Source organism: Sardina pilchardus, chromosome 5 (genome assembly GCF_963854185.1).
Source record: "Sardina pilchardus chromosome 5, fSarPil1.1, whole genome shotgun sequence".
Classification (NCBI taxonomy): domain Eukaryota; kingdom Metazoa; phylum Chordata; class Actinopteri; order Clupeiformes; family Clupeidae; genus Sardina; species Sardina pilchardus.
In genome coordinates, this window is record NC_084998.1 from 32,711,196 (window position 1) to 32,733,827 (window position 22,632).

General features: G+C 40.7%; 3 protein-coding genes across 7 annotated transcripts; all 3 read right to left on the reverse strand.

The window, feature by feature from the left end:
• Positions 1-1,153: 1,153 nt before the first annotated feature.
• On the reverse strand, positions 1,154-10,874 carry LOC134080727 (P2R1A-PPP2R2A-interacting phosphatase regulator 1). The gene is made up of 9 exons (XM_062537306.1): positions 9,830-10,874; positions 9,530-9,614; positions 9,260-9,319; positions 8,928-8,974; positions 8,268-8,325; positions 7,663-7,730; positions 5,032-5,087; positions 4,826-4,910; positions 1,154-4,638 (listed from the first exon to the last, which is right to left on the reverse strand). The coding sequence occupies exons 1-9, from the start codon at positions 9,928-9,930 to the stop codon at positions 4,521-4,523; spliced, it is 678 nt and encodes a 225-aa protein (XP_062393290.1). The 5' UTR covers positions 9,931-10,874; the 3' UTR covers positions 1,154-4,520.
• A 1,448-nt stretch (positions 10,875-12,322) lies between these two features.
• On the reverse strand, positions 12,323-16,943 carry im:7136398 (schwannomin-interacting protein 1). 2 transcript variants are annotated; one of them, XM_062537310.1, is made up of 8 exons: positions 16,854-16,943; positions 16,256-16,348; positions 15,597-15,845; positions 15,209-15,345; positions 14,549-14,627; positions 14,142-14,255; positions 13,457-13,574; positions 12,323-13,018 (listed from the first exon to the last, which is right to left on the reverse strand). In XM_062537310.1, the coding sequence occupies exons 3-8, from the start codon at positions 15,801-15,803 to the stop codon at positions 12,918-12,920; spliced, it is 756 nt and encodes a 251-aa protein (XP_062393294.1). In that variant the 5' UTR covers positions 15,804-15,845; positions 16,256-16,348; positions 16,854-16,943; the 3' UTR covers positions 12,323-12,917. The 2 variants fall into 2 exon arrangements, with proteins under 2 accessions (XP_062393294.1, XP_062393295.1); XM_062537311.1 differs by lacking the exons at positions 16,256-16,348; positions 16,854-16,943 and adding an exon at positions 16,121-16,232.
• LOC134080728 (uncharacterized) lies at positions 16,580-21,763 on the reverse strand. 4 transcript variants are annotated; one of them, XR_009939248.1, is made up of 10 exons: positions 21,536-21,763; positions 21,092-21,240; positions 20,738-20,950; positions 20,336-20,474; positions 19,172-19,311; positions 18,767-18,819; positions 18,096-18,220; positions 17,649-17,966; positions 17,065-17,504; positions 16,580-16,950 (listed from the first exon to the last, which is right to left on the reverse strand). XR_009939248.1 is itself a non-coding variant. In XM_062537309.1 (9 exons), exons 2-9 carry the CDS (start codon positions 21,217-21,219, stop codon positions 17,184-17,186), a joined length of 1,437 nt encoding a protein of 478 aa, XP_062393293.1. In that variant the 5' UTR covers positions 21,220-21,240; positions 21,585-21,763; the 3' UTR covers positions 16,580-17,183. The 4 variants fall into 4 exon arrangements, 3 of the variants coding, with proteins under 3 accessions (XP_062393293.1, XP_062393291.1, XP_062393292.1); XM_062537309.1 differs by having other exon boundaries at positions 16,580-17,504; positions 21,585-21,763; XM_062537307.1 differs by having other exon boundaries at positions 16,580-17,504.
• Positions 21,764-22,632: the final 869 nt, after the last annotated feature.

Sequence of the window (22,632 nt, forward strand, 5' to 3'; positions counted from 1 at the left end):
GTACGCTTTTATAATGTTATCACGATTTATATAGCCTATAGTCCGGACTATCATTACTGTCTCAAGAAAGCAGCAGCTATTTTAGGGAGAAAAAGTAATGATGGGATGGCCAGGTTGGAGCGCAGGCTCAGGGGAGGATGGCACATAACCTGAACATGTGTTAAACAGTGAAAACAGTAGGCCTACATAATGAAACCTTAGTTGAATACTAAATTGCATTCGAAACAAGCCGTATTTTCAAGTAGTAAAATGAAGTGTCTACACTATATAGTTCTATATGTATGGAAAAAATGTGCATGGATAGAACAACTTCATTACACTGGCTCTTGAACACAACTAGGACATGCATGACATTGCCATGCACTGTGTAGGCCTTCTCATAAACTTACAGCAATGATGGAAAAAAATATGCCAAGAAATGATAGATCTGCCCCTGATTTGCAGGGTCCTTCAGAAATCGTGTCTGAACATGTAATGTAGTGTTGCATACATGATACAATCGCAGGTTCTCATTTTATTATGCAGTTTTTTTTTCTGTTTTTTTTTTTTTTTTTTTTTTACTTCCAATGAATCTTTTTGGGGTGAAAATATTCTGAGGACAAATGGCATGCATAACAATTAAGCATGCCATTTGTATTCTCTGAATTTGGTCAGGTCCACTATCCCGTGTTTTCATGGGTCTTTTGTCAGTTTTGGATATTGCATCACATATTGTGTAAGAGGCCATTTTTGTGACAATAATTTTTTGTTTAATAATTAGACTTCTCTTCCTGACTGGGTCTGTTGCAGAGATATACTGTCTGTGGGAGTGTTAACCAAAGTAGCATTTAGGGCAAAAAGTTGCCATTAAGTCCTTGCAGGTGACAGCAACACATTTGTCAGCCTTACCAGATGTGACTTGAGCTGGCTCTGGCTCCATTAAAGAAGTAACAGGATAGGTCATAGGGTCAAAAACACAAATCTGGGTTGTCTGTCATCACCTATCGCAAATCTGTTTGTTAAAAGTACATCACTTTATTGAAGATGTAAGAGCATTCTGTGGTGTTGTACAAGAACAGATGCCACAATTCTGACGTGGTCAAACTGTTGTTAATGTATATTGGGAGTCAGAAACAAAATGCAAATTCCAAATGATACACACATGTATTATCAGTCATGATATAATAAGAATTTTATTATCATGATTGAATTCATATACAATATATATGTACTAAAACTGTGCAGCATTTTTCTTTTTTTCAATAAAAAGGTGACATTTTTTCATGTCAGTCAACTTTGTCATGAGATAATTACAGGAAATGGAACGTATCTGTGTTGCCATCAGCTTTGTATGTTACAGCTTCATAAAAAATACACACAAAAAATCCTTTTCTCTTCTCATGACTTGGGGTTTGAAAGCATTTAGAACATAAAATCAACTGCCACACGAGGCACTGGCAGTGGTGAACGCCAAACAAAACAGACAAACAAAAATGTCCAGTCCTTCTCCTGTGTCGCCTTCCATTCTTAAAGCCATTTACACACCTCTTATAATACTGCTACTCTCATGTTTCAATCACGGACAGTCCTTTGTTTACAAAACATTTAGATAATGGATACAGAAGGGCACAGAAAAATACTTTAAAATTATCATTTTTCTATGATATTTACAATAATATCTGATACAGTTGCGGCTATGACATTTTCCTATGGAATTTCACAATCAAATTGAGTGAGAAACATAAGAATGAGTTGCTGAAACAAACAAAAAAGCCCAGTCTCAGCTGGGCCAGAAGATAAGGCATAACACCAAGCCAGCGTTAGTATTCCACAAAAGGCCCACGGCTCAAGAGAAGCCTTCTGCCCGTTTGCACTCTGGAACCAATGATTACTATTAGAGATTACATTGTTGGTGGAAACCTTGACCCTTACTTAACAGGCAGTCCAAAAAAAAAAAAAGCCAAAAATGAACACACTAACAAACTAAAGGACATGGAGCATAACAACATAACATTCAAAGATAACATTGCAACAAGAAAAAACATTTGTATTTCTGTTTAAAGAAATAAAGTTAAAGTAAAAATTAAAAATAAAAATTTGGCAATATTTTTGGGACTGGTACTAATTTAGGCACTGCTAATTGAGTGTCAACCAGCCTAAATGTGTTGGTTTTGGGAAAAAACATGTTGAAATACCAGCAGCTGTGTGAAGACATATGCTATTCTGTATATACAGAGCTAAGCAAACATTTTGCTGACAGTATTTAAAAGCATGACTAAGTGCCCTACAATGTGTGCTAAACAAAGCCAAGAAAAAAAAAATATGTGGCCGAGTGTCTGAGTCTCTGGGATATGTAATTTGTGACGACAGTTTCAAATAGCCCTGCGACATCAACAAATCAAAAAAAACTTTGGCCATCATTCACTCTTTTTTCTGTATAGATCATGATTGAAGAAAGGGCTCTGGAGGTTATTAAAATCCTGTGGAGTTTGAAAGACAATGCTGACATGGCTTGATTTTGTTTTTAGAAAAGAAAGGAGCAACATATTCTAATTTTTTTGCACATCTTGTGACAGAAGGCCCTAAGTGTTTTTCATGGAATTCTTAACAAACACACACTTAATTCAGAATGTCTCTATTATGGTTTACATTTCTTTCATTTATATTACACAGAAAATGAGCATTTCTAGAGAAGATTGGAATGGTATACTCTAAATACATAGGCCAATTACTTTGGACTTACTACATTTCGATTGGGATGCTGTCTACAGGGCTTCAGGTTGATTCAAGCAGTGCCAATGGACTCAACAGGACTTAACATATGAAACCATTTTGTCATTTGGATAGGGTAGTCTTGAGTCAGTGATATGCAAAACGTAACTTCAGAACTGTATTGGAGTCGGTCTTTCTACATATCTTTGTCTTTAAAATGCAAGTAATAGAAAGTGGGATAGCGGCTCCATGCCCTAACTCAAAATTGCCATAACGTTAAAGCCAAACAAACAAACAAACAAACAAAAGAATATAATTGTAAATATGATCCCACTCATGTAACAGCAATATTGATCATACATCAAATACTGTGCAAATAGTCAAAGTTGGAAGCAAAACAAGGTATCTGCAAATAGAATCACATCTTTCCTTCAATGTGAAATGTATAAGCGAGGAACACCAAACCATCACCATCTCAGTTATTCCTGAATGTGAAAGATTCTTCTCTGAAGCGGCATGATACAAATTTTTACATAAGAGTCATGCGCAGATCAAAGGATTATAAATACAACTGTACATCACAGTCAATATAGGGAAAAGAAAAACAACTTACAACTGTGATTTTCCTCTTATATGATCCTCAAGACCATATACAACACCAAGACTTGGGTAAATTGAAAGTTTACGCTTTTCTAATCCTTGATTCCCTATTCTGAAGTACCCACGATTGCCTGACTGTGAGGCAGAATTTCCTAAACCTAGTCCTTGTGTACCCCCCCTAGAAGAGCTAGCATTTATCTCTCCAATGGATCCAGGCCGCCTTCACACTAGTGTGAAAACACATGCTAAAACGTAGGGCTGACACATACCAGGACAGGTTTATGTCAAAACTGTGTGCTCAATGATTGGTACATTCCCAACGATGAAAGATTGCCTATCATAGCTAACTCATTGAGCCAAAAGCTTGGCATTGACGAGGGATTTGTGTATTTGTTTAGTTTTTATATATATTCACATACTGTACATGTACAAAACAAACACACAGGTATAACGGCCATTACATCTTGATTATTTCCTCCCTATCTGATTTCGGAAGGACTTAAAAAAATATCTGGACTTCGTTTTGGAAGACCTCTTTGGACCAAACTAGATATACAGGTGTTGACAGAACAACAGAGGACATTCTCTTAACTCTTGACTGAAACGATTAGAAAACAAATTACACTGGTGAGTGGGCTCACATTCTAACATTCTGAGAAAAAGCCAAAAGACCCTGTCCCAGGTCAAACACGTCAGTTACAAATCCCATAAGAGTACTAATGTCTAATATGTAATATAATTAGACATTGTTATCTTATCTCCAACCGTTGGATTCAGAGACAAACAAATTTAACAATATTTAAGTGCTATCACACTCTTGATACACACCTGGCTTTTCAAAGTACTGCACCCCTCAGATGCCATTGGTGAAACCTTTGGGCTAGTTCCTGATATCTTTACATACTTATATCTTTAAAATACCATCTAATTCACTTGTAGATACCTCATTGATTCAGTAACTAGGTGTGTAAGAGACGGAAAATGTCCATTACATATTCTTTTTTTTTACTTTTTAAAAAAGCATTGTGCCAAACACAAATACCAGATTGCTGTGTGATGGTATACTAAATTGATTGCCAGAATTGGGGCGAAGTCTTCCTATCAACATGTGACTTGATTTGAGACTGCAGCTATGATTACAGCACGTTGTTTAGGTAACCCCAAAATACCCGGCCGCAAGTCCGCACGGCGTCCCGGGCCGGTAGGCTGAACACTCGCTGTTGGAGCTCCTAGATGCTGGGGTGGTGGGGGGAGAAAGGGGGTGGAGGGGACAGAGAAATGGGGCTGTTCTGAGGGCTTGCACACACAGCCAGGCCTCCAGCTGAAGAGTCCTCAGGCTGGGAAACACTGCCAAAACAGAGCAACAAAACGTCCTTATTAATATAACATACATACCAAAAACAACATATAGAAGAAAATACATTGTTGGGTATATATTATGTATAATGATGTATAAATAAACATTATTACATATCCTTATACATAAATATACAATGACATACATTGAACAAACAGTATTCGCTTGGAGCCTCACCTGACTGTATAACTGGTTACATGAGCCGGTTCTGTCACCCCCGCAACAAAGAGCTTTTTGGGAGGGCCATCTGATTCCACGCCTCCTAAACACAAAAGAATAATCATAATAATAAAAAAAACATCCATAAAGAAAATAAAGAATAATTAGTAATCATCGTAACATTTCAATCAGTTCACTTAAGGCTTGCTTGGTATCGAGCCTACCTTTCCTTTTCAGTGGAGCCAACGTAGGCCACCTCACTGCCGAGCTCACGGAGCCTCTGGAAATGCAACAGTCATACAGTGCTTTAGGATACATTTTGAAGGAAGGAAGGGCAAAGCACTGAGACATTCTTTGACGTAACAAGAGAGTACGAAGACGGAATATTGTGCTGTTGCCACATTCTTTTTTCAGAATCTTCATCACAACCATCATGGATCCCCCCGTTGGTTTCTATGAAACCTGTCCCATTCTCAACACCTGGCATGACACATTCAAGGCTTGTCGTTTTGTTGCATATTCACATTTCAAAAAGGTGAATATTGCATGTTTTTCAATTAAAACCCGTATCAAATATGAGTCATTTTTAGATAACTTCCTCTTTTCAGTACACAGAACAAAGTTGACCAAGTAAAATGCCTGCATTGGCTGAGATTTTTGCCACTCGCTTGACAAGTATGCATGGTCTCTGAGCCCCCAAGGCAACTCAAAAGCCATTCCATAGATGTCTACACTTCCAGAGTTAGAGGATAGCCTTGGTGTTCACCTGCGTTTACCTAGTGCGGTACATGATGGTTTAAATACCAGGGCTAGGAGAGATCAGAGACTATAGACACTGCCTCTAATCTAACGAAACAGCTGAACTCGTTTGCAAACCAGCTGTCCAACATGACATCTGACTAGTTGCAACTCAACATGTTACTTGGCCTCTTGCTACATAGCATACTATGTGTAGAAGAATTATTACAAAGCAGAAATCACACACACACACACACACACAACAGAATAAAAACATAGACACCCCTCGGACCCAGCTCACACTGCTATGAAAGAAGAACCACTCAGCTAGTGGCAGCCTTCCAATTATAGACCTCTGAAGTTCGCCTACAAAAACGAACCAAAAATGCCATCTTTGCATAGTGTGGATATACTGTATGGATATCCAAGTGTTAATTGAAGTTAACTACCTATGGCAAGTTGCATTACAAGTTAGCTCTGGGTTAGCAAAAATCTAAGTCTGCCATCTTAACGTACCGCAGATCACAGTACCCACTGAAAGGCAGAGGACAAAACTGTGTTGAGCAAAACGTCTGCATTTCAGACTTCATCGCCAGGTGTGATAATTCAAAATCCCCATATTATACTCCCACTGAAAAAAATCGGAAGATATTGGATCTCAAAGATGACAGATTTTTTGTAGGCAAACTTCAGAGGTCTATGCTCCTAAGCCTCCCGAGCTACTACTTCCCAAATCACTAACACATATAATCCCCTACTGTTCTAAGCCTCTTGTTACTTGTTACTCAGTCACAGCTCTTTTGAAAACCAACCACTTGTCAGTATAAACAGTAGAAATACAGTCAATTGGGAACTAATTTAAATGCTGGACAAAGTGCAAAGTCAGTCTATGAACACAGTTCTCATGCATGAACTAACAGCATCATGTGGTCGGAGATGCTGTTTGTGTTTAGGATCTTTCTTGTGGTATTAAAGCTGCAAATAGATTTTGCATATTTGTTTAAAGGTAGAAATTTAGACTACAATAATTTCTGGTGTATTAGCCACACTGTGTATAAGATGTAGGACAGTGTTTATGCAAGTTGAAAGAAACAAAACCATATTAATACCATATTAACTGCCCCGTGTATTAACCTCACTCAGGGCTGTACGCTAAGCTTTTTCACTAGGAGCACAGGTGCTCCTAAATGAAAAAGTTTAGGAGCACAGAAAAAAAATTAGGAGCACTATGAAATTTCCTTGAAAACCTTCATGCCTTAAGCAGGATACAGATCATTCACAGCAGTGGCAATAGTCTCTGCTCAAATCCTACACACACAGAAAATGGCTTGTCTTGTTTCTATTTCATATTTTGAATTCAGAATTTGTATACATTTTGTTAACAATTTATAGCATTTTAGGATCTGCATAATTACTTATAGCTTAACATATTCAGTAAACTGAATACTTCATATTGATTACACTTGTCTTTAATGATATTACAGGGTTGGTGTGGTCTAATTGAGTGCCTGTCACTTTAAGATGTACATGAACATACAGTAATTAGGTTTCATTCGGTTTTAGGAAAAGAGTCAAGCATAGTTCAAGGATACATCATGTTTTCATTAAATAACTTAAATGTTCAAAGACAACAGAATCAGTCGGATTTCTTTCATAGACGTCAACCAGGCCTATGTCAAATGCAGGCTGGGGTGAAGCTAACACGGTTTCCACACTGTGTTCATGAAATGAACACAGTAATTGTATATAGCCAACATTCTTATCATGGTTTGCCGTTTCAACGGTAATCGCTACAAAGTCACCAACTGATAACGAACAGATTGAAGAAAAAGAAGAATGGTTTTAGAGTGACATTTCTTGTGTGTGTGAGAGACAGCGAGGTTGATGCTGAAAGCGTGAGTTTCCAGCCAGGAGCGTTAGAGTTGTCAACTATGACATTACAGCCATATTAATACCATATTAACTGCCCCGTGTATTAACCTCATAGCTGAAGAAATGTTGCAAAATCAATGTATAAGCCGCGGCTAATAGTTGGGAAATTACGATGCGCCTTAGCCCAGCATTTAAATCAGGGCCCATTCCAAAGCGTCTCTGTTGGACACAGTTTACAAACTCACCCTCTGAATCGTCTGGTCGGACTGGGGGATGAGTTGGGTGTCACCCCACTGTCCTGGTGGTGGAAGCCCTACCAGAACAAGCACAGTGGAAATTACGGAAAAGGCAATGGGCTTTTGGTAAAACAAATACATTTATTCATGTAGTGGACACTTTTTTTTTTATCCAAAGTGACTTGTACTATCCAAAATGTCAATCATATTACAAGGGCCATTGTCGCAGGAGTTGAACCCACAATTACTACTGCATGGTAGCCCAGCTCCTCAACCGCTACTCTACCACCATCCCCAATACACTGACATTTATTAATTCATTTACATAGCAGATTTCCCCCCAAAAGTGACTTACTAGAGCAGTAGAACAATCAAGCCACAGTACCTAACAATGTTCAGAGAGGGTAAGCAACACTGAACTAGTTCTAGTTTATGGGGTCCATGTGGTGGCAAGGAACTGGGCTATCATACAGTAGCAGTAGTAAAAAGTGGTTTCAATTTCCAGCTACAGTATCGAGTAGCCTGTTGCGCCACAGCGCCCCCCACAGGCCAACATACATACAAACAAACAAACAAACAAACAAACAAACAACTAGAGGATGACTATGACTCACCACTGATATATGGTCATGCCAGTGACTCGCTGTTGGAACAGGAACCAGTTGGGAGGCACTTCAGATAGAATAGGAGAAAGTAAGAGTTGTGCTATGAGGGTCAAGTCACTTTTATTTCTATGGAGCAAAAAAAGCAGGTCCAAGGCACTCAATCAAAAAAAGGAAGAAAGGAAGAGTTAAAAAGCCTTTATTAAGTATGGCTTAAATCGCGTTGCCCTGAAGAAGACCATGCTTTGGTCGAAACATGTTGGCTTGTAAGCTTTTAATATGATTTAAGCCATACTTAATAAAGGCTTAAACTCTTCCTTTTTTTTGATTGAGTGCCTTGGACCTGCTTTTTCTGCTCCAATGAAAATGTCCTACCCCAAGAGCACCGTTTATGAACACTCTATCCACCTGAGGCGCCGGGCTGAATCTTTGCAGTCACTTTTATTTCTATCGCACATTTCTGTATGCACAGAGTGCAACCCAAAGAACTCCACATACAAGTACTCGACACACAAGACAAGAGGTGCTGGACGGAGCGGCATAGTCGCCAGTGACACCAAGACGTGACAAACGAATTTACATGGTGAGAGCTTGGGTTTTTCTTTTTGAGCACAGCACCAAGTGTCAGCATGGAGAAAGTGTGTGTGTGTGTGTGTGCTGAAGCACCCTCACCTTAGTCTCTGCAGACTGCCTCTGAGAGTGAGCTCCATGTGTTCCGCCTGTGAGAAAACAAACAAACGAACCAATGCAAAACAAAACAAAACAAAAACCTTAAGATTAACACTCAGCGAAGAACAGTGTGACTGTTTTTTGTGAACTCTTTCATCAACCAATAACCAACCAAAACAAAGCAAAAAAGCAATCTCTCATTCAACAATCAAATGTCAATTCAAATCATGATAATATTATGCTTTTGTCACTGTGAAAATACACGTAATCGACAAATCTACATAGTGTGGTTTCCTTTATGGACCTATTGGTCCTATTGTCCACAGTCAACTCACCTGTCGCTTTTGTTCCAATCTGTCATTTACTGATGAAAAGGGATTTGACAGAGAGAGCACCTACAGCCAAACAAAAACATTTCATCAAGTAAACTCAGTGGCTGGACATGCATAAAACGTGAAACATCTCAATCCAAATGAATGTGATATCTCATATGGACAACCAAGTCAACCTCACAGGCAATCTTTTAAAGAAACCTTGATACATGTCATACAGTGTCTCATGGTAAAGTCTGAAGAATGATATCAGAAGTAAGAAATAATGCTTACACGAGGAGGGCAACTTGGATTGACTGACACACTACTCCTTCGATACCGGGCGGAAGAAGTAGGACTGAACACTGTCATACCATCACTGTTTAGAGAAATGTTCATTCAGGGGAATTAATCAGTTTATCATTTCATCACTGATTTATGATAATATGACATGACCTTGCGAGGTGCTGTAACTGCACATCTTATCAATTACATTAAAGTGTCAGTGTGTGGATTTGTATGAGATAATACAGTGTGTCTGTTGTTGTTACAGTAGGCTACATCAGGTTTCAAGTCATAGAAAAGAAATCAGACCTGACACTGGTGATCATAGGAGCGCTGTTCGACCTCCGAAGAGCCCCTCCTCCGCTTCCACAAGTTGCGCCTGCGCACTGGTCAACTTCCATTCTCTCCATTTCAGATCTTCAGGCCCTAGGGCAGGCTGTAGTGCTTCCTGGACACGACGTCCCCTACACGGCTTGACTTCGTAATCAAACCCGGCGGAAGCCTGACCAGCAGGCCCTACGCCTAGTGTCCGGGGCAACTTACAGCCACTTATTCAATGGGAAATGGTCCCTTCTTACTTTCCGTTCTATAGCATTTCTGCTTCTTAGGTAATAAATGACTAGATGACTCCAAGGACGCTGTTCTGAGCGTTGGGAACACCGATATGATTTTTGTTTTGCCCGTGTTTGATTAACTTCAGCCAGCTATCTCCAGTCAAGTTTATGTAGCTGGCGAACCAGTTAGCGTTTCACGTCAAGTTCACTATGACTTCTCCGAAGCTAACAAACTACATGTCTGCTAGACTTGCCACCTTGGAAAACCATTTTAGTGGGCACGTCATTCAAATATATCTTGTTTGCAAAATCATGAAGCTGTTGCGAGCACCAATTAAAGGTAGCTTTTTAGCTATGTAGTTAAACTTGTCGTTGCAGGAGCTAGTCCGTTACCTACCTAGCTAACTCAGTATCGATAGTTAACGCTGATCAGTTGTTTTCATGAAAGCCAGCCAAACAGCTGCGTACCTTCAAAACACCGACCTACTGAAGCACGAAATTCCATCAACAGTCTTGTTTACCCAACTTCTGACTGTTCTCCAGGGTTACTCAGTTGGCAAATTGCTTTCAGTTACCAGTTTTAAAATGATGAAATATCACACACTGTCCTTCAAAATAGTCCATGAAAAGGTCTTTAAATGGTTGTCAATGTCGTCATCCGAAACCAACGGGTTTCTCCTCGAAGCCAGATAGTTATATTTCACATAGTCCAAAGATTGCATCGAAATTCACTTATAAAGAAAAAAAAATGTATCGACATAGTTCGCAACGAAATAGTGGTGGCTCGTCACTCATGCAACAACACCTCGCACAGGCTACAGAAGGTACTACCTTTCAAAGTTGCTTAAAAAGCTAAAGGTGGCACTCGGGATCTTGAGCCCCCACTGAGATTACATTTAAGGGATTAGTGCGTCAAAGTATGGCAGCGCGCCAGAATCACAGAGACATATTTTATCCTTTAAAACATCTTTTAAGAGTCCTTTGAAATTGAGCACCATAGCAGCTTTATGATTTTTGCACTCTTTCAATTAAGAGGACTGAGTAACATGGCTACGGTAGGCCCATTTTGATGTCTTTTTTCAAGAGGCATGCAAGAAAAAGAAAAAGAAGACAGAATAGCCTATATGAGTTGTAATTATAACAATGTGTTCCAAATACAGACCTATATTGATTGGGGAAAAATGGAAAAAGGTTCGCACACTTGAAATCCTTCTTTTTGGTTTTATTTAGGCTACTCTTAAGCACAGAATGACGTTTCGACCATTTACTTAAGAGTAAATAAAACCAAAAAGAAGGATTTCAAGTGTGCAAACCTTTATCCATTTTTTATGATTTACCCTTGTTCTGCACCTTGACCTGGGATGTGCACATACTTTTTCACTATAACTGACCAATATTGATTGGGCCCTCAGTGGCTGACAATTAGCCATTCATTTTGTTGTGCAGTGTGTATGTGTGTGTGTGTTACTCACTATCAGCAGAGTTTGAAACTGTTCCGGCCTTTAATATGTGTAGCAAGAGGTTCTTGGTGAAGTATTTGACTCAGATCGTCTAAGGGGTATGCACGCAGTAACTGTTCTGAAGTAGGTCGAGGCCTCACATGCTAACTCGGTAAGTATCATTATTCTGAAGCTCATCAACTTTTAAGAACTGAAATCATTCTGGTTGAAATTGTTCACCTACTGTAAGGTTACCTGATTATTGCCAAGGCCTAATTACCAAAAGAACATTGATGCATGTTTAATACAGTCTTTAGATTCTAACTGAAATTGTGTGTAACGCTGTGTTAGTTGACTGACTGCCCCCCTTTCACTAAACTGCAAACATTAAACGTAGTAGTGCCTGATTTGTGTATCTATGTGCTTTGATTGTGCTTATGATCATTTAGTATGTTTTGTGATAATGTCTCTTAATGGGTTCCGTTGAACAGTGGTGACCAATTACAAGGCTTGCTCCGCAATGAGATCAAGACTGTTTTTTTTTTTTAAGGTCTAGAAGTCCTTCCTTTCTACCCGCATCACTCTTGCCTTTAGCCCAAAGCGGTACACAACCATTTATAAATAGCCAAGTGAGTCTTGATGAAATCCAAGATGAAGGCATTATGTCCTTCAGCAAAAACATCCTCAGTAGACTCCAAGGTATGCACAAACTGTATGGAATATGCATAAACAAACATACCTAAATAACAATTGCTGTAGGCCTACAGTACTGTATTATGTCTAATAATAGCAGATGTCACACAATGATATAACTTTATATAAAATTACATTTATTAAATGCAAAAAATGCATAATATTATGAAAAATGATTATATAGGCTAGTAATGATGTTATCCTTAAAGACAACTGTGACAGCCTAAGAACATTTGCAGCTTTAAGTTGTTGTAAAAATGAAAGGCTCTGACCAAAACATCAATTATAGTATTACAACTGATGGTAGCTTGTTTGTGATTCGACATAGACACTAAAACTGAGATGTAGTTTATTTTTTAAGCAACCTCTTCATTATAAATTAAACACTTAAAAACAAGAGGGTTCACACAATAAAACTTGTGACAACAATGTAATAATTAAACCTATTTACATACTGTATAGCACCAGTAAATCTCTTGTAAGATTCACCATCTTATGCCAAACTTAAAGTTTCCCTTCAAACAAACAGGAAACTGGTCTGAAGATGATGATGTCCTCTTGCGTAGGAGTATATGGAATGCTACAATTTTGTTGCATGGTAAAATCTTGCGAAACCCAGACAGGCTGGACAGAGATGTGGGAAAGTAAGGCGATAACTCGCCACACAAAGTAAACTGTTTGGATTGGGGTCCTGTCCAAATTGTTCCTTTGTCACAATGATGTCATATCCTGTACATCCAGAAGCATAGCGTCCTGCTTTGTCCGTAAATGATCCCGTACTAAGAGCTGAGCGACCAACTGGGAACTCAGATCTGAAAATGTAAAACAAACAACTTTAACATTGAGTGATAATGCTACAAAAAAAGAAAATAGCCTGGCACATATTTCCAATCAGCAAATGCCAATTTTATGCATATTTATCGCTCTCCTGTTTTAAACTGAAATTTAAGTAACCGTGACAGTTCTACCATCAATCAATCAATCAATCAATCAATCACTTCATTGTTTACAGTGCAGTATCATCATGAATCACAGTCTCAATACACTTTACACATTTAAAGGAAAATTAGACAAAACATGCAACCAGTAAATACAATACAAAATAGTGAACAATGCAATTTAAAGACTAATGATGAGTGGGTGTTTGAACAAGATGAAATATAAAAAGATTACTGATTAACTATCATGACTTCAGAATTACATCATCATTGCCTTATGCTGGAACAGCAGCCAGGGAAATGCAAACTCACCATGGATGTCCTGGAGGAGGGACTCCCTTAGTGAGTCTAGCTGTTGCACAGAGCACGTCTGGAGGTCACCACGGTCAAGCAGCTTCCTCCTCATGGCAGATTCACTGCAAGTCAGGCGCTGAAAAAGTGTCCCCACAGGGATTTATTCCAAACATCTGCGCACCAGTCCATGACAGAGGAGGTGACTAGTAATAAAAGTGCACATGGTGCTGTGGATAATGGATAAAGCCTCTTCACCTCCTCTACACTACAACAACTTCAGATATGATAGGCGTTATCAGTGTTCACGACCAGCGCCCTGTAGTAGTTGACCAGTGAGAAGAACTGGAGGCTGTTCCCATTTGAAGACATACTTGGAATTGTTCTCAGTGTTATTATTGGACAAGTATATTGTTGGTTGCAGACATGCTGATAATTTGTAAGTAATGAAGAATATCAGGAAAAGGATGCAGGAAATGTTGTGAGCAAAGACATGACATCATGTAGCCTACGGACTCGTAAAGATCAAAGAATGTCTAGTATTTCCCAGCCTTTCAAAATACTCATTACTCAGTTTGTTGGTGGAACATGGTGCAGGGAAGCAAGAATGACAAGACATAGTGGTTTTGTTCCCACCACAAAGCATGTTATTTCATAGTTAACAAGAGTTAAGAAATACTTCCGATGCATTATCTGTGATTCTCACCTCCTTCTCCTTCTGCTCGGCTAAAAGCTGATCCCGCAGAGTTCTCAGCGCAGCCTGGACCTCCAGCTTTAGACCCGGAGACTGGCCCCCTCGCGCCTCAGACTCTTTGGAACACTTTGGGTGAGAGAACATTCCAGAACCGTACCAAACAGAGCATAGTTAAACAAATGAAACGGCGACTGATGAAGTATTCAGGGAAACTGTTCTCCCAAACTCATTAAGGACACATGTTGTGGTATTGTGGAAAATGAATAGTGGTGAAAATTATATAAATAACTAGATCTCTTGTGCAATTATATTATATTACAAAAGTCTAAAGTCTAACCTGTTACAGGGACAATGGATGAAAACTTACAGAATCAAATGAAATGTGTTTTGCAGATGTCCCCTTTAATATGTGTATTTACCTCACTACCAGATTTCTCATCCTCATCACTCTCACTGTTATTGATGAAGCAGAGCTGAAGGTTTTTCTGACTATTAAACCTGTAAATGAGGAAAGTAACAATAAAAACGTTTCATATGAGTATTTGAAGAGTGCAAGAAACAACATCAAAGCTCTGGCTTTATGGACAACATTCTGACAGAGGACTTCTCATTACTGAAACACACACACACACACACACACACACACACCTGTTGATTTCATCCCAGTACCAGAACCATTCAAGACCCAGTCGGTCACTACAGAGGACCCACGGAGAAGCACGGAAGCCAGACCTATGTCAGAATGAACTGCTAGCTGGGAAGCTTCAACGATGATAGTACTGATACAAAATTCTAGACTCGCTCTGCTCTAAGATCTTTGGTGTTGACAGACAACAAGTGAATAACAGTCTGTGAACCGTACTCCTTCCTCCCAGATCCAGAGAGAGACCGAGTAGAGGCCCCAAATAGAAACTGACCCTGTGCAGTATCAGAACCACAACTGAGATCAGGAGTTCCTCAATAGTTGAGAACGACCTTTGAGACGAACACCCACACCTGACTTGTAGATCCCTTTGGCTCTATCGTTCACTACTGGTTGGGTCCACACATACTGATAAAATACAGCTGATCCACTATACCGAGACTTAATGACAGGTGAACGGCATCCCCCACAGTCATCCTCATCGGAGTCTACCCACTGGCCCGTGGGAAAGGGATGCTGTCGGTCCTCCTTCCAACTGCCAAAGACTCTCCCTCGCTCTGGTATATTCAAAGTCTAGGAAGAAATCAGGACAGCATATGTATAAATTAACTATGTTATAACATTTCACACATACATGTTGAGTAGGCCTACAATCAATTCATTTTTTACACACAGATGATGCTGACCGTAATACAATTAGGCTATTTAATGATTCCACTTCAAACAGGCAGTAACAGATCATATCAGTCTTGTGTTGTGTGTGCTATATCAGGTTAAATAGCGCTGATGTTGTCTCTCAATTAGATTTGCAGTTCTTCTCCCACCTTTGCCCTCTCCCTCCTCTCCTCCTCTTGTTTTTCAAGTTCAGCTATTCGCAAACTCAATGCCTCCCAATGCATGATGGGTAGAGACTGGTCGTCCGCCGAGCCCACGTCTTGGACAGCTGCTGAGCCCCCCGCTGTAACCTCATGACCTGAAAGTTTGATGTCATCACTAGCCTTTACTTCAGTCTTCTCTGTATCTCCCTCCATTCAGTGGTATTTAACAAAGTCCTGGGACCCTGTTCGGCGGGGCTGCAAGGGTAGGGGGGAGAATTAGTAGAAGTCAACAGCGAAATTTAAATGAAACAAGTGAAATATCGGAACACGTATGAAAACTAACGATAGAGATGAAAAATCGATAACGTTATATTAACTCAATAAAATGTAAGCACCCGATAACTCGTCTATTTAGCCTACTTTGAAACTACACTAAATACTAGTTAGATGTTATTTTGCGGCAACTGCAGGCTTTCCCTCTTCGCTAACATCGAGCATAAACGCACACACCCCAAAATGCCTCTCCTTACTTTGAAATGCACAGGCAGGAAGCATGTGAATTCTTAGCAGTCTATGGCAACACGTTCCACGGTATGGGAAACATCACCATTGTTTCTGACTTATTTTCCGACAATGATGTGATAAGAGATAAAACAGGCAATTACCTAGTTCAAGTGGTGCTGAATTCCTGACATTGCAGCAGCAGCTGTTGCGTTACGCCCAATGCCTCGGGTTTGACACCATGATGTCCCGCAACACTAAACGAAATATAAAAAGATGTTTTTGCCTTCCTCTGGCGCAAGGAAATACCCATACCCCCTTCCCTTTCCTCCCGCCCTATTCGCCTTCCCACTTCCCAGAACTTCCCAGACTGTTCTTTAACCTCTGTCTTTAACTGAGTAATTTCGGTGGTGTCGTTGAAATGTTCGTGCTTTTGAGGCCACCTACATAATCAACATGCATGATACAAGTCCCACAATTACACAGTATGAGAGGTGTGTCTCGGTTTATTTAAAACATAAAATAGAAAGCATGAGAACAAGTTGGCACAAAGGGTTAAGAAACAGTTTAGGTGTCCAGTTTCACAATCCGTATGTCGACTCGAAACAGATGGGAAAACTGGGATTCTTGCAAGCGCTTTTGGAAGGAGTTCATAAAGTCAATCGATGTTAAAAGGGAACAATGACAGAAAATGCATAGTACATTAATTCCACACAGTATGTTTCTTCCCACTATCCCACATTTATCTGAAAGTTCACTTACTTAGCTTTTCAAACCACGTCTCAGAAACGGGACTGTTAGACCAGTTGTTGCGCAATTTGTTTGTGCACTGCAGCCGATGCCTTGACAGTGTGGGTGGCTATGTAGTCAATCATACATAAATGTGCAATTCTCTTTTACTTTTAAATATGAATATCCTTTCATTTCCATTTCAAGAATCATAGAATATAATTTGGAAATACAAGCCACTTACCTGAGGTAATCAATATATTTTAATACAATACATAGGCCTATTTCCAAGACATTTATAATGCAGATGATGGCAGATTATCTTGGAATTTAACCACCCCACTGGAATTAATGCATTTCTGTTCAGTGTGTTTTCTCCAGTGATTCCCACTTGGTGTCAGTAACGAGTCGATAGTTCGCATTCCTGTACTGCTGTGGGTGTTTCCTCCGTTGTCTCCACACTTCCTCATACAGGCTCTGAATCACTGGGGCCAAAGGTGAAAACCTTCCGCTGTCCGCGAGACTTTGGTAGTAGTTCCACTGCTCAGAATCCATTCTCATTAGGTGTCTCTCCAGGACCCCCATCGTGGTCTTCCTGTCCACCGCGTCCTGGACGTCTCGTTCCATCTCCTCTTGAGACGGCAGGCTAACTGTGCCATCAAGCACCGCCAACGCAAACTGGACCTGCAGCCGGCAGAGCACAAGATGCTTGAGGAAACACGAAAGGTTCCTCCCTACGCAAACAACACGCACATGCACACACATACATATCCAGAGAGAGGTGAGAGAGAGAGAGAGAGAGAGAGAGAGAGAGAGAGAGAGCCTTACCTGACAATGGAAGTGTGGAAAGGGGCAGATGGTTTTGCAGACCCCAATGAAGAAGAGTGAGGGAAAGGCGGGCGGCAGAATGAACCTGTACAGGGGCATCACCACGTGGTCCCGGATATCTAAGTGCAGTTGCTCCGGGCGCAGAAACGGGAAGCTGAAATTGTACCCCGTGCAGAACATGAGGACATTCGCCTCGGCCACCGAGCCGTCCTGGAACTGGACACGGCCGTCCTCCTGGACCCTGGTCAAGGGAGGGGCCTGGCGGATCCCAGGGGGCAGAGGGAAGGTCAGCGCTGGTCTGCCGTGGCTCAGAATCACCTGAGGGATTTGTGGAGAGAGACAGGGCACAGAGATGTGTGATCATGCTGGTATTTAGAAGATGGTGAGGATGGGTAGGTAGTGGACATACAGGTGTACACGTATGTGAGGGAGACAAATAGCACTTACCTGGGCCTTTGCCTGGGCCAGCTCAATGGATATGTCCAGCCCTGAGGCCCCTGCTCCAAAGACGACGATGGACTGCCCAGCAAATGGCTCAGGGTAGCGGTAGAAATGGCTATGCATCACCTTTCCTGTGATTAACAGGACAAGTACATCCACAGGGATTACATGAGTGTGTTTGGCGATTAGGAACATACTTCAAACCTAAGTTCTGGGCTACAGCGGGTCTGCACTAGAGCGTAAAAATATTTTTTGATCATACATGTGCATCTAGTGTAGCCAGTTTTATTTATTACAGTGCAAGCTAATTGCTGCAGCAGATATCTCACAAATGGAACGCTTCAGTCCAGTACTTGCAGCCCTGTACCAGAGAACTTAGTACCCACCTAAAATACTGCAGCCCTGTACCAGAGAACTTAATACTCACCTAAAATACTGCAGCCCTGTACCAGAGAACTTAATACTCACCTAAAATACTGCAGCCCTGTACCAGAGAACTTAATACCCACCTTTAAAATACTGCAGCCCTGTACCAGAGAACTTAATACCCACCTAAAATACTGCAGCCCTGTACCAGAGAACTTAATACCCACCTAAAATACTGCAGCCCTGTACCAGAGAACTTAATACCCACCTTTAAAATACTGCAGCCCTGTACCAGAGAACTTAATACCCACCTTTAAAATACTGCAGCCCAGGGGTGGGAGGGATGTGTGGGTCCGAATAGTGCCTGGAGGAAGACCAGACTCTGGGTAAGGACACTTTGTAAAACACCAGGAAACCACAACTCATGATTAACAATGTCATGGTGTATCACACAGAACCATTAGTCAGTGGAAATACAGATTCCCACTGTATTCTCTGTTCATCAGACAGAGAAGTCCACAAAGACAGTTTTGTAAATGCATTTATTATCCTATCATCACATACTATAATCCTTATTCTGTCAATTAGTCAAACAAAGCATAACATCGTTATTGAAATAAACCAATTTTTATGCCAATATGTTTCTGTACATTTCAAAAAAACAACCATGGCCACCACAACTCAGGTCATGTGTTGTTGTCTAAAGCTCTTCTTACCCTGTACAGATAAACACAGAATCAAACGTTTCAGTGTTCTTTGTTCCATGTTTATCACGTGAGGTCACTTCCCACGCCAGGCCTTTCTCTCTGTCCATTTCCATGGCGATGGGCCTCACCTCTTCCACGGCTGTGTCGAACTGGGAAAGAGACACACAGCTTTACAAGACCTGCTTTTTATTCGTCAGGCATACAACACAACTTGGAGGGGGATTACCGATGGAAGCTCAGTGACAGGTCTTGGCACAGGACACACAGGCAGTTGTCTCACATGGCAATGTTATGGGGTCTTTATTGGAGAGGGACCTCAACTAGCCTGGGTCTACCAGACTCTATCATTCTTCATTTGTCAGTGGGATATCGCCAGCAGGCCAACAACTGAGAGGAATGCAACACATTTTGAGCTAACCATTTGGCAAGTCAAGGGGCCAGGGGGGTACTTAGATATAAAATGTGTAATAGATACAAACAAATACATTTACAAGTAACCCGACTGATATTAAAATGTGTTAGAATTTCTACATTCCAACAGTATATGTGTGTCAACTTGTTCCTCAAGTGCCAGGTTAACGCAACCATGTAAAGTTGACATTTAATACACCGTTTCACCTCTTTAATAAGTAACCCTTCTTTTCCCAGCTCTTGCACGGCTCCTGGTCTCTATAGACTAGTTGCATGATAGGCTTTCGGTGAGCTCGTTTGTTCCCTGTGGAGCCAGGTGTGTTTGAACCTGCCACTATTCTGAATGTAATTAGTGTCTCGACGGACCCGGTTAGGTTTTGCACGTAGTGAATCAGCATGTTAAGATAAAGAAAGACCTATAGACAGTCATTATATTCAGATCATTGGCAGGTTCAAACACACCTGGCAGGAAACAAATGAGCTCACTGAGAGCCTTTCGTGCAACTATTCCATTTACGCTGCCTTCAGTTTCCTCTAAACAATCTCACACTTGGGAAACTGAAGCATGGAATAACAGAACATATTGCTTTACGTTATTAATAATATTTAAAAGACGGTATGTTATATATTCGTTTTTTACTCAATTTCCCATTAGCTTGTACAACATCTCATTTTGTAATGCCTCCCATCTGTAAATTATGTTGGAAGAGGTATCTATGTATAAATGAATGGGAATGTGACAGCACTGGTTTTAAATAATACCTTGATGTGAGGTGTAAGGGCAAAATGTGTGCAGTATCTTTCAAGATAATTCTGAACATCCTGGTGAGGCAAGAAGGAAGGCAGGTGGGCCTCGAAGGGAAAATCAGGGAACATCATCACCTCCTTGGGTAAATTTGTTCTGCACCGAGAAAGCATGGCAGTTACACAATGATTAATGTGGGTCATGTTTATTACACCATTATTTCAGTATTACCTGTGTGAAATAAGATTAATCACAAATGTTCAGCCATATTCAACACTTTTTGCAAAGCAGGCAAGGCCTAGTGAAGTTCAGACTTGACAACGAAACAGTGTCTACAACTCGAACATTGTTTGAGAGACAGATATGGAACGAAGGTAAGCCTACCACCAGTACCTTGACATGACGTGAAAGCGATTTACCTGAGATTTCTGTACATGCTGCTATGGACATGGCGTCTGTCTTGGGGCTCCACAGTGTCCTCGTAGAACCAGGTACCTCCCACGTGTTGTGACACCTCATACACCACAGGAGAGGCAAATATTTTCGGACGCGCCAATATGTGTCGCGCTGCGCAGAGGCCTGCGGCCCCAGCTCCCACAATTGCCACCCGACGATTCCCCATATCGGACAAGCTGAAGGAGTCAATCGCAGAGAGAGAGAGAGAGAGAGAGAGAGAGAGAGAGAGAGAGAGTTATAGAGGAGACATGACACGCTGAATGCAGATAGGTTTCGCAAAAATAGTAGAATTTAAACTTGTAAAAAATCGTTGTTACCTCATCTTGGAGTGTGCTGTCCGGTTTCTGCCATGGCCGACAGTGAGGACAGGTTGAACTCTGGACTTGTTAAGGTGTTCTGCACAGCACCAGTTAATTAGTCTGGTTTTGGAGAACAGCTTATTCATTTGGCTGCACGCCCAATTTTGCTTTAGGATAGACGAAAGGGCACAATTGTAAATGTTTGACCGACCTTTTTTTAAACAACTTGCAATACACAGGAGAAGGGAGGATTGTTACAGAAGTAGGCTACAACAAATAACTTGAGGGAGTACACAGGTGACACTTCAAACACAAAGACAAATGAATGCCTTGAGGATTCGGATACATACTGTTTAACCTCAACAGCTCTACACCCTTTCGATCTAGGAAGTGTATCGTGCATTGAAGAGATTTTGATATTTAGGCTACAGAAAACGGCTATGACAGAAAAAGGCTACACACTTGTAGAAGTTCGCGTACGGCTACTTGTTAGGTTCATGCGGACATATACCAAAACTTGAAAAAACAAATGGACCGTGCAGTAGCTTTCTTTAACAGCAGACTTCGAATTAGACTGACACTTTGTTCATTGATCATATAGAGATATTCTGGACTGTAGGCAATTACACACTGAGAAATCCTCTAAAGGGAAACAAATGTTCATGAAGGAAAATATTCGTCAGTTCCACAACAGCTGAGGGGGCGTTTACAGTTGTCAAAATAAAAGTCGTGCAACTCTGATTCTTAGGCAGTCATAATCCTGGACAACCATGTCAAGTAAACATTACCATCGTGTCAAGTGAACATTACCAAAACCACCACCAGAAACAAGAGCTGAACCTTAATATTGAAATGCATCGGTTAAGTTGTAGCGGAACTTCTAAAAAACATCCTTAGCCAACCGCGTGCATTTTCCATGTTATTAATGAAAGATTTGTATTGTGTACATTTAACACGCGTTTTGCTCTGCTTCGTTATGCAACTGACATGTTAAACAATTCCACAGTATTTCAGTTTCCTATATAAATTTGGTCGACCTGATACTCGGTGTAACCACTGGATGGCAGTGTGACCCCATCTCTTGTAGTACTGTGATAAATATGGGCATGGATGTATTGGCAATTACATATTTGGTTGATTCAGATCTCACTTCATTTAATCTGATTCTTGTCCCTCTTTACAAGGAAACAGACACGTTGGGCAGACCTCATCGCGGAATGAGTGTAGAGATTTTCTGTGCTAATGTGAAGTCTCAAACTCCTGAAACATGTTTTACAATTGATCTGGCAATGTCAATGCGTGAGGCGCATGTCAGTGATGAAGACAAGAGAGCTGAAGAGAATAGGACAAACTCAGAGACCTGTACGCGTTCAGACGGGTGATCCATACATAGCCCATGGACTCCAACACAGCCTAAATGGACCACAGTCGTGTCTGTATGTTACCGAATTGAATTCATTTACGCAGGGCGAATTATTACATTGCCTCTTGAGGAAATTCAGCCCACATAACGAAGAAAGCAGATCAAGATTTTGCCGTTGACAGTCCGGTGTTGATTT

Coding starts and splice junctions, on each gene's coding strand:
- LOC134080728 (XM_062537309.1), bottom strand. CDS start 21,219: ATGAATAAGCTGTTCTCCAAAACCAGACTAATTAACTGGTGCTGTGCA. Junction 20,475..20,737: donor AGCATGTACAGAAATCTCAG/GTAAATCGCTTT, acceptor TTCTCGGTGCAG/AACAAATTTACCCAAGGAGG. Junction 17,505..17,648: donor TTCCACACTTCCATTGTCAG/GTAAGGCTCTCT, acceptor TGCCGGCTGCAG/GTCCAGTTTGCGTTGGCGGT.
- LOC134080727 (XM_062537306.1), bottom strand. CDS start 9,930: ATGGAGAGAATGGAAGTTGACCAGTGCGCAGGCGCAACTTGTGGAAGC. Junction 8,975..9,259: donor GATTGGAACAAAAGCGACAG/GTGAGTTGACTG, acceptor GTTTTCTCACAG/GCGGAACACATGGAGCTCAC. Junction 8,326..8,927: donor GGCAGTCTGCAGAGACTAAG/GTGAGGGTGCTT, acceptor TTCTATCTGAAG/TGCCTCCCAACTGGTTCCTG.
- im:7136398 (XM_062537310.1), bottom strand. CDS start 15,803: ATGGAGGGAGATACAGAGAAGACTGAAGTAAAGGCTAGTGATGACATC. Junction 15,346..15,596: donor AGAGGAGGGAGAGGGCAAAG/GTGGGAGAAGAA, acceptor ATTTCTTCCTAG/ACTTTGAATATACCAGAGCG. Junction 13,019..13,456: donor CCTCCTCCAGGACATCCATG/GTGAGTTTGCAT, acceptor TTACATTTTCAG/ATCTGAGTTCCCAGTTGGTC.